This window comes from Meles meles, chromosome 6 (assembly GCF_922984935.1).
Source record: "Meles meles chromosome 6, mMelMel3.1 paternal haplotype, whole genome shotgun sequence".
Classification (NCBI taxonomy): domain Eukaryota; kingdom Metazoa; phylum Chordata; class Mammalia; order Carnivora; family Mustelidae; genus Meles; species Meles meles.
Window position 1 is genome coordinate 28,802,106 of NC_060071.1, and position 15,044 is coordinate 28,817,149.

The 15,044-nt window shown below is 37.6% G+C and overlaps 1 protein-coding gene across 7 annotated transcripts in view; it reads right to left on the minus strand.

Annotated features, from left to right (window-relative positions):
* The window catches only part of HERC2 (HECT and RLD domain containing E3 ubiquitin protein ligase 2), a 256,284-nt gene that overhangs the window by 146,524 nt on the left and 94,716 nt on the right, over positions 1 to 15,044 (minus strand). For all 7 annotated transcript variants that reach the window (XM_046007414.1, XM_046007415.1, XM_046007419.1 and 4 more), the window contains exons 20-23: positions 10,213 to 10,391; positions 4,647 to 4,831; positions 3,236 to 3,391; positions 2,355 to 2,540 (exon numbers count right to left, since the gene is read on the minus strand). In XM_046007414.1, the coding sequence (XP_045863370.1) occupies positions 2,355 to 2,540; positions 3,236 to 3,391; positions 4,647 to 4,831; positions 10,213 to 10,391 (706 nt within the window). The remainder of the gene's footprint in view (positions 1 to 2,354; positions 2,541 to 3,235; positions 3,392 to 4,646; positions 4,832 to 10,212; positions 10,392 to 15,044) is intronic.

The window sequence follows — 15,044 nt, forward strand, 5'->3', positions numbered from 1 at the left end:
ATTAATATGAACAATACAATGTAACCTAAGTAGTTTTATTCCAGAAATGGAAGGGTGATTTAACTTTTGAAAAATCAATAATTCACAAGTTAATAGAAAAAAAAAGGAAAAATTACAGATCACTGAGATGCAAAAAGCATTTGATGAAATCTAATATCCATTCACAATTAAAACCTCTAGCAAAACAGAATAAAAGAGAACATCCTTAATATTTAAAGGTTTCGGGGCACCTGGGTGGCTCCCTAACCCCAGTGGGTTAGGGCCTCTGCCTTCGGCTCAGGTCATGGTCTCAGGGTCCTGGGATTGAGCCCCGCATCGGGCTCTCTGCTCAGCGGAGAGCCTGTTTCCCCCTCTCTCTCTGCCTGCCTTTCTGCCTACTTGTGATCTCTGTCAAATAAACAAATAAAATAAAATAAAATAAAAATATATTTAAAGGTTTCTACAAAGAAAGCCCTTAACAAACTTCGTACTTCATGTGTGAAATTTGGAAAGCTTTTCTTCTGCTCCTAACCAGACAAGACAGCCCACTATCATAATTTCCATTCAACAATGCACTAGAGGGTGCTAGCAAGTGCTGAAGTCACAGGGGGAAGCTGCAAGATCAGACACAAACACAGGCAAAGACACTCAACTGACAAAAGTGGTACTCCCAAAGAGTGACCAAGGACAGTCCTTTCACCCAAAAGTGCTGGTATGATGACCCTATGGACAAAACGCCTATCGAAAAAAATGACATCTGACTTCTTGGCGCAGAGGTGGAACAGTGAGAACTCTCATACTTAATGGAGATGAAAATCAGCACAATCACTATGGAAATCTATGGCATTCCGTACTAAAGCATACCCTACAAACCACCAAGAAACAGACATAAGAATGCTTAAACAACTAAATTGTTAAGGGGTGCATCCCTGTACAACAAAATGATCAAGAGAAGCAGAGGAGCAGCAACTACACAAGACCAGAGAGGGGAATCTTTCAGGAAATGGTCCTGCCAACATTTTATTTCTTCATCTGGATGGATGTTAAATGATTTTCTCTGTGATCAATCACAAGAGCTATTTTTCTGCACTTTTGAGTGTGTGTTACATTTCACAATTTACTAAAAGGTTTTTAAATGAGTGAGTTTGAACTGCTAATTGGATTAAATGCCCTCAACCATACAGAAGGTAGACAAAAGTAACATTTAAATTCACAAAAGTAGAATGGTGCTTAAAATATTGGTGATATAAAAAATTAAAAACTATGCTCAATATCCTAATGTTATTTTCTTCACCACACTTGTTACTTTTTATCTGAAGCTCCAATGGTACAAGATGACAGTTTACAATGGGAGAAGCTTGCTTGAGCTTTCCTATAAAATCAAAGTTGGACCCCAATTTCAACTGAATTTTATGAGTCCAGGAAGTGAGAACCATATACAGTATGGTAATGTAGACTTAGATTCAAAAATGTCAAAGCTAGATACCTTGAGAAGACAAGTTCTATTCCAATTTGGTAAGCATTATAGACCATACCTATAGGGAAGTGCTCAGCTGACTATGGGAATTCCATAACTCAGTAATGTCAGAAAGAAATGAGTTTAGAAAGTCATCCCATATTGAAGTCTGCCTCCAAAGCCGGACCACATCTAATCATTTCAACAGTAACTTCTGGAGACACTACCCAAGAAAGGGCTTTCCAGAACTTTCTAAAATAGTTCATTTCTGAAAGTAACAACCATTATTAAGAGAAAAAAAATTTTTTTTAAGATTTTATTTATTTATTTGACAGAGAGAGAGATCACAAGTAGGCAGAGAGGCAGGCAGAGACGGGTGAGGAGAGCGGGCTCCCTGCTGAGCAGAGAGTCCAATGCGGGGCTCGATCCCAGGACACTGAGACCATGACCTGAGCCGAAGGCAGAAGCTTAACCCACTGAGCCACCCACATCCCCAAGAGAAAAGTATTTCTTAAATATAACTTAAATCTCTTCTGATTTGGATTATCTTCATTTTCTACTTACACTGCCATCAATGAAAATGGCAAATAATTGGTCTCTCTTTGTGAAGAATTCTTTTAAATAAAAAGGCAAGAAGAGGTTAGATTAAGATAAAACTTTTCTGAATAGAAGTTCTTTTTTTTTTTTAAGATTTTATTTATTTTTTTGTCAGAGAGAGAGGAAGAGAGAGAGAGAGAAGAGAGCACAAGCCAGGGGAACAGCAGGCAGAGGGAGAAACAGGCTCCCCACTGAGCAAGGAACCGGATGTGAGACTTGATCCCAGGACCCTGGGATCATGACCTGAGCTGAAGACAGACACTTAACTACTGAGCCACCCTGTGTCCCCTGAATAGAAGTTCTATAAGTTAAGATGCCATACCCATGATGCCAGGCCAGGCTAATTCTTCATGGTCATCCCTTTCCTTTCCCGGTGCCAGGTGGTTGAACCGATCCAGATGTTCTAACAGGCCACCCAGCAGAGGGACAGCTCCAGCCTCCTGCATGAGACCAGCATTTTTACTGAGCAGAAGCACTATAGAAACTACTAGTTCTGGAAGGAGAATACCTACATTTTAAAAGAAAGGGAAAAAGCATTAAGATTTAAATATAAGCATATATCCTATTAAACCACTTCATAAGCTCACTCTGTGTTTAAATTCTGATAAATCACAAAATAAGGAATGCTTGACTTCTAGCATATTTCTACAGGATTATTTTATCTTTCATCTTGAAAGAACAGATAAAGGTATCAAACAAAACCCTCTGAGTTACAAGAATGCTTTTTAAAAACAGTGTCAACAGAAGTATTAACTAGAGTCTCTTATTCAGAAAATTAAGTGTTTCCAGAAAACTAAGTTTACTATCAGAAAAAAAGCACTCAATAATAATGCTCTACTGTCACAAAATTAACTTGAAAACATATTAAGCAACAAAGGAATTTAATAAGGTCCTGAAAGGAGCAACTAACTTCTATGCTGCTGAAATAAAATTAGACAATTACTAATGGTCTCATTATTGTAATGTTAATAATGGCAGTATGACTCTAAATCACCGATTACATTTATATTGACACAATTCCTGCACCAGGTTGCTTAACAACAGAATCGTCAGCAAGTGAAAAAACAAAAGAAGAAAGGCCAACAGGACTAGAAAATGTATGGGGCAAAAAGACATGCAGGTTTATCAGGAAAGGATAAACTTTAAGTCTCATCAATCTCTGAAAATAAATACATGTCTAAAGGGTGGATATAAAAAAGGTACCAGTAAAGTCCCCTTCCACAATGCAGGCCACCTCTGCAAAGTGCCGCCAGCTGGTGGAAGCAATGCTGGCTGCTACAGGCAGTATATCACCAATGTGTGTGCACAAAAGGGCTGTGTATTTCTTCAGTAACGAACCGACACCCATAAGCTCAGGACCTCAAAGAAAGATTAAAAATTTTTCATTTTTACCATTAAAATTTACTTTGTAAATAAACTGCATTGATTCAATATTCCACCCTCATCTATACACCTTTTACTTATAATAATTATCTCAAACAGAAGCTATTAAACCTTAATCCCTGGCTCTTTTTATATCACATAGTTTGAGAAACAGTGAATTTGGTTGTCAATTTTTATACACTGTACTACATAATACCTAGAAACTTGGGTGTATAAATACTAAAGTCATAATCTAAAGATTTTTAAAATTTTATATCCAATACATACAAACGTTATCAAATTTCAAGTCTTAACACTTGCAAATTACTCCCAATGAACAAAGTTAGGCATTTTTCAATCTCACAAAATCTTTAACTTTTCTTCCTACGTGGCTCTTACTGGCTTTTCAGTCCCTGTGACTTTATGTCTTTGAGATGGCCACCTCTTTCAGACTCTAAGTTTATTTATTTCAACCTGAAATTTTCTATACCTAACTCTTTCAGGAACTAAAATATTTCAAACAAGGGTGCCTGGGTGGCTTAGTCGTTAAATTATTTCAAACAAAAGCAGCAGACCTCTACACCCTTGACAGAGAAAGTCAACTTATGGAGAGCCACCTACTACGTTTGAAGCTTATGGAAAGTACTCTCCTCTATGTCATGCACAGAGCTGAGCACTTATATATCATCCTATTTTAATCGTCATAGGCACCCTCAGATGTAATTGCAATTCCACAGATGAGCAACATACAGCACCCAGGAAACTTGGGCCCATGTCCAGCAGCTAATAAGCCAGCTATAACTGAGACCCAGTCTTCCTCCAATGATGATTCATTCCATGCATCACACCTATCTGGCCTTCCAGTGTGACATACCAATACTGTTGCTACTTGGTTCTCACATTATGTCAGTATCTAACACTCCATAACAGATACTTACAGTAAGTCTGATAAATCTTCTATAAAACTAACATGAACATAATGAATACTATTTTTGATGCCCCAAGAACTTAAATATTAAGACAATGAAAAAAAATACTGGGAAGTCTAATAATACTCATAAAAAAAAAAATGGATGCAAAATGAAGTCCCCCTAAATTGGTGTAAGATTTAACAGTATAAGAACTACATATCTGGGAATGTAAAATAAGCATGTCAAAAAGCCTAAATTAGAAAGCCAAACACACACAAGATATTTTAATTTTAATCAACTTAATCAAAATTTTAATCAACTTTTAATTTTAATCAACTTACTAGAAATATCTGAGGTCTGACCAGTGTTTTCTCCTGGATAAAGTTTACTGATAAGTAGGCGCTGAAAGCGCAGCAACAAATCCAATGAAGCAGTTCTTTCACGACTATGTTGCTCAAAGTCCAGACATGATGAAATCCGACGGGCAACATCTTTCAATCTGGCTACTGTCTGAGAAGCAATGTTTCTATGGCGGGGAAAGAGGATTGCAAAATTAAATAATTTACATCTGTTTTTAAAAAAAGTATTAAGAAATCACAACATAAACTAAAATCAGAAATATAGATCATACACCCAGGTGACCTACAGCTGGCTTCCTTCCCCAAATACGTGTCACATGTGTCTGCAATAAATACAACCTCAGTTAAAACTGAGCAGAGAAGCACAGAATTTACAAAAGAAATAATGACACCCTTTGCTTTACAATGTGCTCCACAATGTGTGGAATGGTTCAAAATGATAGAAAACTCTTGTATAAACATTTGAGGGAAAAAAAACTGTATCATTTTTGTCCAAAGCTGCATTTCACATATAGATATGAAACTATTTTAAAGACAAGATTCATTCATCATTTCTGCATCTGCCTCACAAATCTGCCTTGAGACCTATTCAGGCAAGTATCGAGGTGGGCAAAGCAGGGAGTATCCAGCTCTCTGAAAGTAGAGGAAGAAGGACTAGGGTGGGTACAAACAGGCCAGGTCAGGATAACAGATGCTTGCAGAATACTGCAGCAAGGAAGGGAGCAAAGGCTCCACTTCCAACTGTGGGATCTGACTTGAACCACAAACCATGAGTTAATAGGGTAAAAAAGGAAGAAATGTGAAACAAGAGAAGGAAGGGGAATGGACACTGCAGGTGATAGAGTGCCAGGCTGCTGAGACTAGATTCCACAATGTTCAGCCGCTAACACTTCCAAAGGGGAATACCTCTTACTTGTGTTTGAGGAAGGTTAAGTTTGGTATGACTGTGAATGAAGGTAGACTAGAGGGGACATGGAACACCAGGTAACACTCTGGCACCTAGAGACAGTCCCAGCAACAGTTGAACCAGGCCTGATCCCTGGTACTAAGAAGAACAGAAGGAAGTCAGTTAGTGGAGGAAAAGAACCAAAGTAGAGCCTCCTTCTGGGCTGGTGTCAAAGTAGCTCCATCATATCAACCCCATCCCAGCCAAGTAAGTGAGGACTAGCTAGCTGACACCAAGCACTGCCACTGAGCAGGTGAATCTGGGATCTCTGGCATTCTATCACCTGCCGTGTCCATTCCCCTTCATTCTCTTGTCTTGACTTGATTCTCTGCTCTTATTCCTTTGCAAGCTGCTGATGGAACCAGAACATTTTACTACTGTTCTAAATGTACCTTTTGGAGCTCACATTTCTTCCTTTTTTGCCCTATTTAACTGATGGTTTGTGGCTCAAGTCAGATCCCACAGTAGAAAAAACAGGTCTAGAACCCTGGTTTTATCCTATACAAGAAGGAGCAAAAGACATATAAAATATAATAAAAATTTTAACTTATTTCCTTAATAAAATTCAGAACCATAGTTATAATGTGTAATTCTGACAGAGTTCGCAAGTTAAAAAAATTTTCATAGCTCTTGATTTTCAAATGTAAATGCTTTTCTGTGGCTCCTTGCCAGATTAAGACTGAAGAGTTACTCTGAAATCTGTTTCATGGCTTATTCTTGGCAAGCTGCAATTTCTTCAACCTGCTTTCCAAGGAATAAGGTACACAAAATGACTATAATCTCTTCCACTTTTAGACTATTTTTCAACACTGCATCAGCTAAGTCAATACACTGAGCTACCTTCAATCACACTTAAGCTAAGAAAATTAAATGTCAAAGTCTCCCTCTACAGTGGGAGAGGCACATTATCCACACTTATGAAAGAAAAGAGCCTGGACTATTGGCACTCTGTAGTAAGAAAGGCATTGGTGCATCTTTCTTTCTCTATTTTCCAAAAACTTTTCTAAGATGTTGTTTACTTCCATGCTCAGTTTTTGTTTTGTGTTTTTTAAGCAGGTACATCTTTATTACAAAACTGCTGGGGAGCCAATTCCTCCCTGCATGCCAAAGGTTCCGAAGACAAACTATAATAGTGGTCTAGAAAGTACTGTCCAACAGTAACATAATGCCAGGGAGCCACATATGTTATTTATTTATTTATTTTTAAAGATTTTATTTATTTATTTGCAGACAGAGATCAAAAGTAGGCAGAGAGGCAGGTAGAGAGAGAGAGGAGGAAGAGCAGGCTCCCCACTGAGCAGAGAGCCCAATGCGGGGCTCGATCCCAGGACCCTGAGATCATGACCTGAGCCAAAGGCAGAGGCTTAACCCAGTGAACCACCCAGGGGCCCCCACATATGTTATTTAAAAAGTTCTGCCAGGGGCACCTGATGGCTTGGTCAGTTAAGCATCCAATCTTGATCTCAGCTTAGGTATGGATATCAGGGTCATGAGTTCAAGCCCCGTGTTGGGCTCCACATTGGGCATGGGAACTAATTAAAAAAGAATAATAATAATAAATAAAAAATAATAAATTAATAAATAAAAAAGTTCTGCCAGTCACAATAAAGATAAATTAATAAAGATTAATAAATCTTTAATAAAGATAAAAAGAAACCAAAAACCAGTATTAATAATGTATTTATCCAAATATACTGAAAATATTACTTCAACATAAAATCTAAACCCCAAGAAAAAGTACTGAAATATTTTTTATTGGGTTTCTCAGTTAAAGTCTTCAAAAGTCATTGTGTACTTTACATATTCAGCACATCTCAACTCATATAACTAAATTTTCATTGAAAATATCTGATCTGGGGGCGACTGGATGGCTCAGTGAGTTTAAGCCTCTGCCTTTGGCTCGGGTCATGATCCCAGGGTCCTGGGATCGAGCCCTGTATCAGGCTCTCTGCTCAGCAGGGAGCCTGCTTCCACCTCTCTCTCTCTCTGCCTGCCTCTCTGTCTACTTGTGATCTCTATCTGTCACATACATAAATAAAATTTTTAAGAAAAAAAGAAGAAAATACCTGATCTGAACTCAGACTCATAAATGCACACTTGAAAAATTAAATTCATATGGCCCAGCTAACCCAAACATACTTAAAAAAGTTTAACACAGCTGAATCAGGTCTAAGTTTTTAAATTTGAGTTTTAATAAATAAATGATAATTAAGAATTCAATTAAAATAACTGAATTTTAATTAAGAACAAATAAAAATTCAATGTCTCACCTATATTGGACACATTTCAAGTGCTTATCAGCCAAATGTGGCAAGTAACCACGAGAGTGTACAGCAACAGGCACAGGTGGGTAAAACAGACAGGTCTCTCCACACTGATGAACAAACAGTCTGAGCAACCTACCATAGGCTGAAGTCAGGGAACCCCACACTCACTCTCTGCGAGAGACACCAGAGGACCGGTCCCTGGTCTTCACAGCCTCCTCAGCCAAGAGTGAAGCATTCAAGAACTCAAAGAAGTTCTCAAAATACATGCTTTATGCTTTAAAACTTCTGCATAGAACTTTACCTTTTAATTACACAGCACTCAACAACCATTCTTCATCTGATCCTTAATTAACTGTAAACACTACTCCTGATAGTACTCCTCCACACCGAAGTTTCACTTGCCAATTTTATACAAGCAGTTGCAATTGAAATTTTCTAAGAACAAATTCCAAGCTCTTTCCACTACCACCAACTACACTGAGTTAATTCATTTATAATTTGTTGTACTCAAGATCAGAATGTATGAGATATTATCAGTAAACGATAATTAAAAAAATAAGAAAAAGCTTTTTTTAATTAGACTTTACTAAAACCTATGTAAAGAAGTAGCTCTATAACTTCCTCTTAAAAGTTCAGTGTGTCCAGTAAATTCTGGTGCTTCCATATGAAAAGCAGGCTGCCCCCACACCAGCAGCATACCACCCGCCACTCTTCTAGACATGCATGCAGAGCTCCCTGCTCTCTTGGACTTAGCTGCTTAAGCCAACACTCCAGAGCTTTACTTTCTCTCTGTGGAGAAAATGAAACAAACCAGGAGCCAAGTTTACACAGACAGCTTTGTTAAATAGAGGGACAAATGCCTTTCAGAAATCACCTTGATATATTTTTTATCTTTCTGATTTGAATGACATTGAAACCCTGGTTGACAAGTTTCACCAAAAAGTGTATGATCACTTCAGCCTAAGGTTTCTATATTTATATTCTGACTCTAATTAATTCTTATCTACTCCTGATAGAGCCTTCAGAAATAATGTTCACCATTCTTTTATTTATTTCAGCTTCTAAATTAAAAGTTGTCTTAGGGGGGTGCCTGGGTGGCTCAGTGGGTTAAAGCCTCTGCCTTCGGCTCAGGTCGTGATCTCAGGGTCCTGGGATCGAGCCCCGCATGGGGCTCTCTGCTCAGTGGGGAGCCTGCTTCCTCCTCTCTCTCTGCCTGCCTCTCTGACTACTTGTGATCTCTCTCTCTCTCTCTGTCAAATAAATAAATATTTAAAAAAAAAAAAGTTGTCTTGGGAAGTAATACACATAAATCTGTGATATACACAATGAGGCAATGATACAAGTTTTAAAAGAAATAACTCTACCACAATGATTTTCATTTGCAACTACTGTTGACTAATGAGAATAAGAATCTTTTTCTATCTCATACACTCCAATTTTCTCTTGTGTGAAAATCTTTAGAATCTCTAGTTCTATCTCACACACTCCAACCTCTCCTCTCATCTGTTAAAAGTTTGCTCTGGAAACAGTGCAGAGGTTTCTCAAAAAGTTAAAAATAGAATTACCTTATAATCCAGCAATCATACTACTGGATATTTGCCCAAAGAATATAAAAACATTAATTAAAGGGATATAGGCCCCCCCTATGTTTATAGCAGCATTATTTACAATAGCCAAATTATGGAAGCAGCTCAAGTGTCCATCAATGATGAATAGATAAAGAAGATATATATATACACACACAAAGCAATATTGGTTCAGCCATAAAAAAAAGAAATCTTGCCTTTTGCAATGACATGCATGGAGCTAGAGAGTACAATGCAAAGGAAAATAAGTCAGATAGAAAAAGACTAATACCATATGATCTCACTCATGTATGGAATTAAAGAAGACAAATGAGCAGAAGGCGGGGGGGGGGGGACAGACAAACAAAGAAACAGACCTTTAATTAGATAACAAACTGATGGTTACTAGAGGAAAAGGGGGAGGGGGTGGGCAGGGAGGACTGGTTAAACAAGTGACGGAAATTAAGGAGTGTACTTGTGATGAGCACACAGTAGTTTACAAAACAGTTGAATTACTATATTGTAATTAGTATATTGTACACCTGAAACCAATATATAACATTGTAAGTTGAGTAACTGGAGTTAAAATTAAAACTAAAAAAAAAAAGAAAAGAAAAAGGAGTCTGATCTTTACCCCAAAACCTATCTAGGGAACTTTCAGAGTATTTCCTCAATACCCAAACACACTTTTGAGACCCTAGTGCTAGATCTCACTATCTTACTGTGAAAACCAATAATCCTCCTGTTAAAATATATCTAATACAATTTACCTAAGAAGCTGTTGAATGAGTTGAACCAAAGGCAAACACTGTTTTCCAGAAGATTCATAGATCCCTGTATTAATAAGATCTTTATCCAATGGAGTCCTACTTCTGTGAAATGTTGAGGCACTGGCTTCTTGTTCATCAATTTCTTTTTCCTTCTGTGCTTCTTTTTTGGCTTCTATATCCTGTAATTCATAAAACAGAATTGGTTACCAGTTACCTTAGTAGCAAGTGTGAAGGCACCCTGGACCGAGCCCTGATCCCACAGTCTAGATGTCCCAGCCTCTGTGCACTAACTCACAAACCACCTGATGACACTGGTCCATGCCCACTTCTCTGAAATCCCATTACTCAGGTGCTCAGTTTCTAACACACTACTTGTCCAAAAAATCCAATGTCCAGAGTGCCATTGCTGATGGTCTCTAGCTTCCTTTTGGGAAGTCCTTGAAATCTTTATTCCTGATCTCAAAATACCCAATACAATCAGCCCCATAAATGTACAGTCTATCTGTTTTGCAAACATGAACCAAGAACCCAAGAATGAGAGGATAAATTCCAAATGAGACATGTGTTCAGAATACAAAAAATTCTTACAACTCAACAATTAAAAGATAAATAAACCAATTTAAAATAAGCAAAGGATTTGAAGAGACATATCTTCAAAGAAGATATATAAATGGCTACTAAGCACATGAAAAGATGCTACACATCATTAGTCATCAGAGAAATTTACACCATTAGGATGGCTATAATAGAAAAGTTGGACAATAGCAAGCATTAACAAGGATGTGGAAAACTAGAACTCTCTAATATTCCTACTGGGAATGTAAAATGGCACAGCCACTTAAGAAAAAATACGGCCATTCTTCAAAACATTAAACAAAGAGTTACCATAAAACTCAACAACTCCATTCCTAGGCATACAGTTATAAGAAAAAAAATATGTCCACACAAAAATCTATATACAAATATTCATAATAGTATTTTCATAATAACTTAAAAGTAGAGACAACTGGGGGTGCCTGGGTGGCTCAATGGGTTAAAGCCTCTGCCTTCAGCTCAGGTCATGATCCCAAGGTCCTGGGATCGAGCCCCACAGCAGGCTCTCTGCTCAGCAGGGAGCCTGCTTCCTCCTCTCTCTTTTTCTGCCTGCCTCTCTGCCTACTTATGATCTCTGTCAAATAAATAAATTAAATCTTTAAAAAAAAAAAAAAAGTAGAGACAACTGAATGTCCATCAGTTGATGAATGGATAAACAAAATGAAAGGATAAACAAAAAATATACAATGGAATATTATTTAGCAATTTCAGAAAATGAAGTACAACATGAATAAACTTTGAAAAAACTAGGCTAAGGAAAAAGAAACCAGATATAAAAGGTCACATATTGTATAAATCGGTTTATACACAAAGTCCAGAGCCAAAAGATCTTTCAGAGACAGAAAATACATTAGTAGTTGTCAATGGCTAGAAGGAGTAGGGAATAGGGGGTGACTGTTAAGAGGCACAGAGTTCCTTCCTGGAGTAATGAAAATATTCTGAAATTAGATAGTGGTGATGATGGCTGCTCAACTCTGTGAATACAGAAAAAAGTGAAAAAGAAAATTAAGCAGTATCTTTGCCAGTCAAATGCGACCAATATTCCTGAAAACTGTAACAAGCATTGCTCTAGTGACCAAATATACTGTGAAAAAGCCAAAAATTTCTTTCTTTCTGGGCTTTGTTTTCTTATTTATTTATTTTTTATTTTATTTTATTTTCAGTGTTCCAGAATTCATTGTTTATGCACCACACCCAGTGCTCCATGCAATAGGTGCCTTCCATAATACCCACCACCAGGCTCACCCAACCTTCCACCACCCTCCCCTCCAAAACCCTCAATTTGTTTCTCGGAGTCCACAGTCTCTCGTGGTTCATCTCCCCCTACTATTTCCCCCAACTCACTTTTCCTCTACATCTCCCCATGTCCTCCATGTTATTCAGGCTTTGTTTTCTAATGACAAAAGCCAGAACAGTCTTAACCCCAATCGTCTGTTCCAGTTCTGAGGAGTGTGGGGATGAAGACCTGATCTCACTGGTGGGACCGGAACTGGGCCACCCACCCTTAAAGATAAGAAGGTAACATGAATCAGAAAGGTAAAAAAAATGCATGCTTGGGGTGCCTGGGTGGCTCAATTGGTTAAGTGTCTGCCTTCAGCTCAAGTCATGATCCCAGGGTCCTGGGATTAAGCCTTTGGGTTCCCTCCTCAGCGGGGAACCTGCTTCTCTCTCTCCCTCTGCACCTCATCCTGTTTGTGCTGTCAAATAAATAAATAAATCTTAAAAAAACAAAAAAAAAAAGTGCATGCTTTTGACCCAGCATAATTTCGTTTCCAGAACCTGTTCCTATTTATCATTCTTATATTCAATGACTTATAATCTATAAGAATATAATAATTTATAGTAGTAAAAATATCTAGAACTTAAATTGTCAATAATAGGTTGTTAAAAAAAAAAAAAAAACAGGAATAAGAAGGAATTCCTTTCCATAATACAGACTTCCCCAAAACAACAGAACAAATGGACACAATAAAATATTCAACATAGAAGACATGGCAACTTCATGAGTAAAAAAGATGCAAACTGATATATCATTGATAGCACCATAATCAGTATCATTAGTAAACATCTGCATCTTAAAAAATCTGGAAGACTAGGGGCACCTGGGTGGCTCAGTGCGTTAAAGCCTCTGCCTTCAGCTCAGGTCATGATCCCAGGGTCTTGGGATCGAGCCCCACATCTGGCTCTCTGCTCAGCAGGGAGCCTGCTTCCTCCTCTCTCTCTGCCTGCCTCTCTGCCTGCTTGTAATCTCTGTCTGTCAAGTAAATAAATAAAACCTTAAAAAAAAAAAAAACTGGAAGACTTTACACCAAAACTGTTAAAAATGGATATGGGTATATTAACAATTCCTAAATGATGAGATTTTTATGCCTTTTTGTAGCTTCATAACAATTTTAAATTAAATGGCCATTAGTTATCTTATTTTAGGCATCTTAATTATTATATAGATAACAATCTATATATCTTTGTAGCCTCTCTGCCCCCAGTAACACTTTTCCTCCAACACTCCCCACAAAAGTCCTTCCCTCTCTCCAACAGGAAGTGAAGAATAAACATTTGCTAACTAAATTAATAGGTCCTAGAGTTCAATGTCAGTTATGGTTTGTCTCCCTCTCAATTTTCATCTTATTTTTCCTTCCCTTCCCCTATGTTCATTTGTTTCTTAAATTCCACATGTGAGTGAAATCATATAGTATTTGTCCCTCTCTGACTGACTTATTTTGCTTAGCATAATACCCTCTAGTTCCACCCACATCGTTCCAAGTGGCAAGATTACATTCTTTTGATGGCTGAGTAATATTCTGTTGTGTGTATATATACATGTGTGTGTATATATATGTATATATATACACACACCACATCTTCTTTATCTATTCATCTGTTGATGAACATCTGGGCTCTTTCTATAGTTTGGCTATTGTTGACACTGCTGCTGTAAACATGGGTGCATGTGCCCCTTCAAGTCACTATGTTTGTGTCCTTTGGATAAACAGCTAATTTTGGGGTTGTAGAGTACCTCTATTTTTAACTTTTTGAGGAACCACCATACTGTTTTCCAGAGTGGCTGTACCAGTTTGCATTCCTACCAACAATGTTAAGAGGGCTCTCCTTCCTTCACATCTTCACCAGTAACTGTTGTTTCCTAAGTTGTTAATTTTAGCCATCCTGACTGGTGTGAGGTGGTGTCTCACTGTGATTTTGATTTCTGTTTTACTGATGCTGAGTGATGCTGAGTTTTTCCTGTATCTGGCGACCATCTGTATGTCTTTTTAGAGAAACATCTGTTGAGGGGAGACAGGTGGAAGGGGTAATTGGGTGATGGGCATTAAGGAGGGCACTTAATGTAAAAAGCAGTGGGTATTATATGCAACTGATGAACACTGAACTCTACCTCTGAAACTAATAAAATAAATAAATAATAAGCAATAAAAATAATTAACTAATTACTAGGTTCTAAAAATACTGCTTGGGTCATATCAAGGTTGCTTGACATTGTACACCTGGAACTAATATGACACTGTAAGTTAACTAACTGGAATTAAAATAAAAACTTAAAAAAAAAAAAAAGAGTCTGCTCTTTACCCTAAAACCTAATTCTGACCCACATGTGGACTGCCTCTGCCTGTTCACTATCACTGCTCCCATCAGGAAAACTTTCACATGGAACCTTATGGAGAAGAAGAAGAAAAGGAAAAGGGTTGGAGTCAGCAAACCTGTCACTGACTCATCTTGAGACCTTAACAAATCACTACACTTCCAGGGTACTTATGTTCACATCTGTAAAATGGAATTTTAAACTACTTTTCCACTCAACAAGGTTGACAAAGTTAAAAGAGAAAATGAAAGTAAAGTACATGGCACAGTACCTGAAAAATTAATTACACAAAGAACTGTCATTGTTCCTAACATTAGATACATTTCTTCTATTTTACTCAATTTAATCAAAGTATTTAGGTATGTTTTCAAAGACAGGATTTTTTAATTTAAATTCAATTAATTAACATATAATGTATTATCAGTTTCAGAGGTAGAGGTCAGTGATTCATCAGTCTTATATAATACCCTGTGTTCATTACATCCTGTGCCTTTCTTGATGTCCATCCTGGTTACCCCATCCCTTCACCACCATTCCCCTCCCCTGAAGCAACTCTAGGTTTATTTCCTATGATTAAGAGTCTCTTATGGTTTGTCTCTCTCTCTGATTTCATCTTGTTTTATTTTTTCCTCCTTCCCCTGTG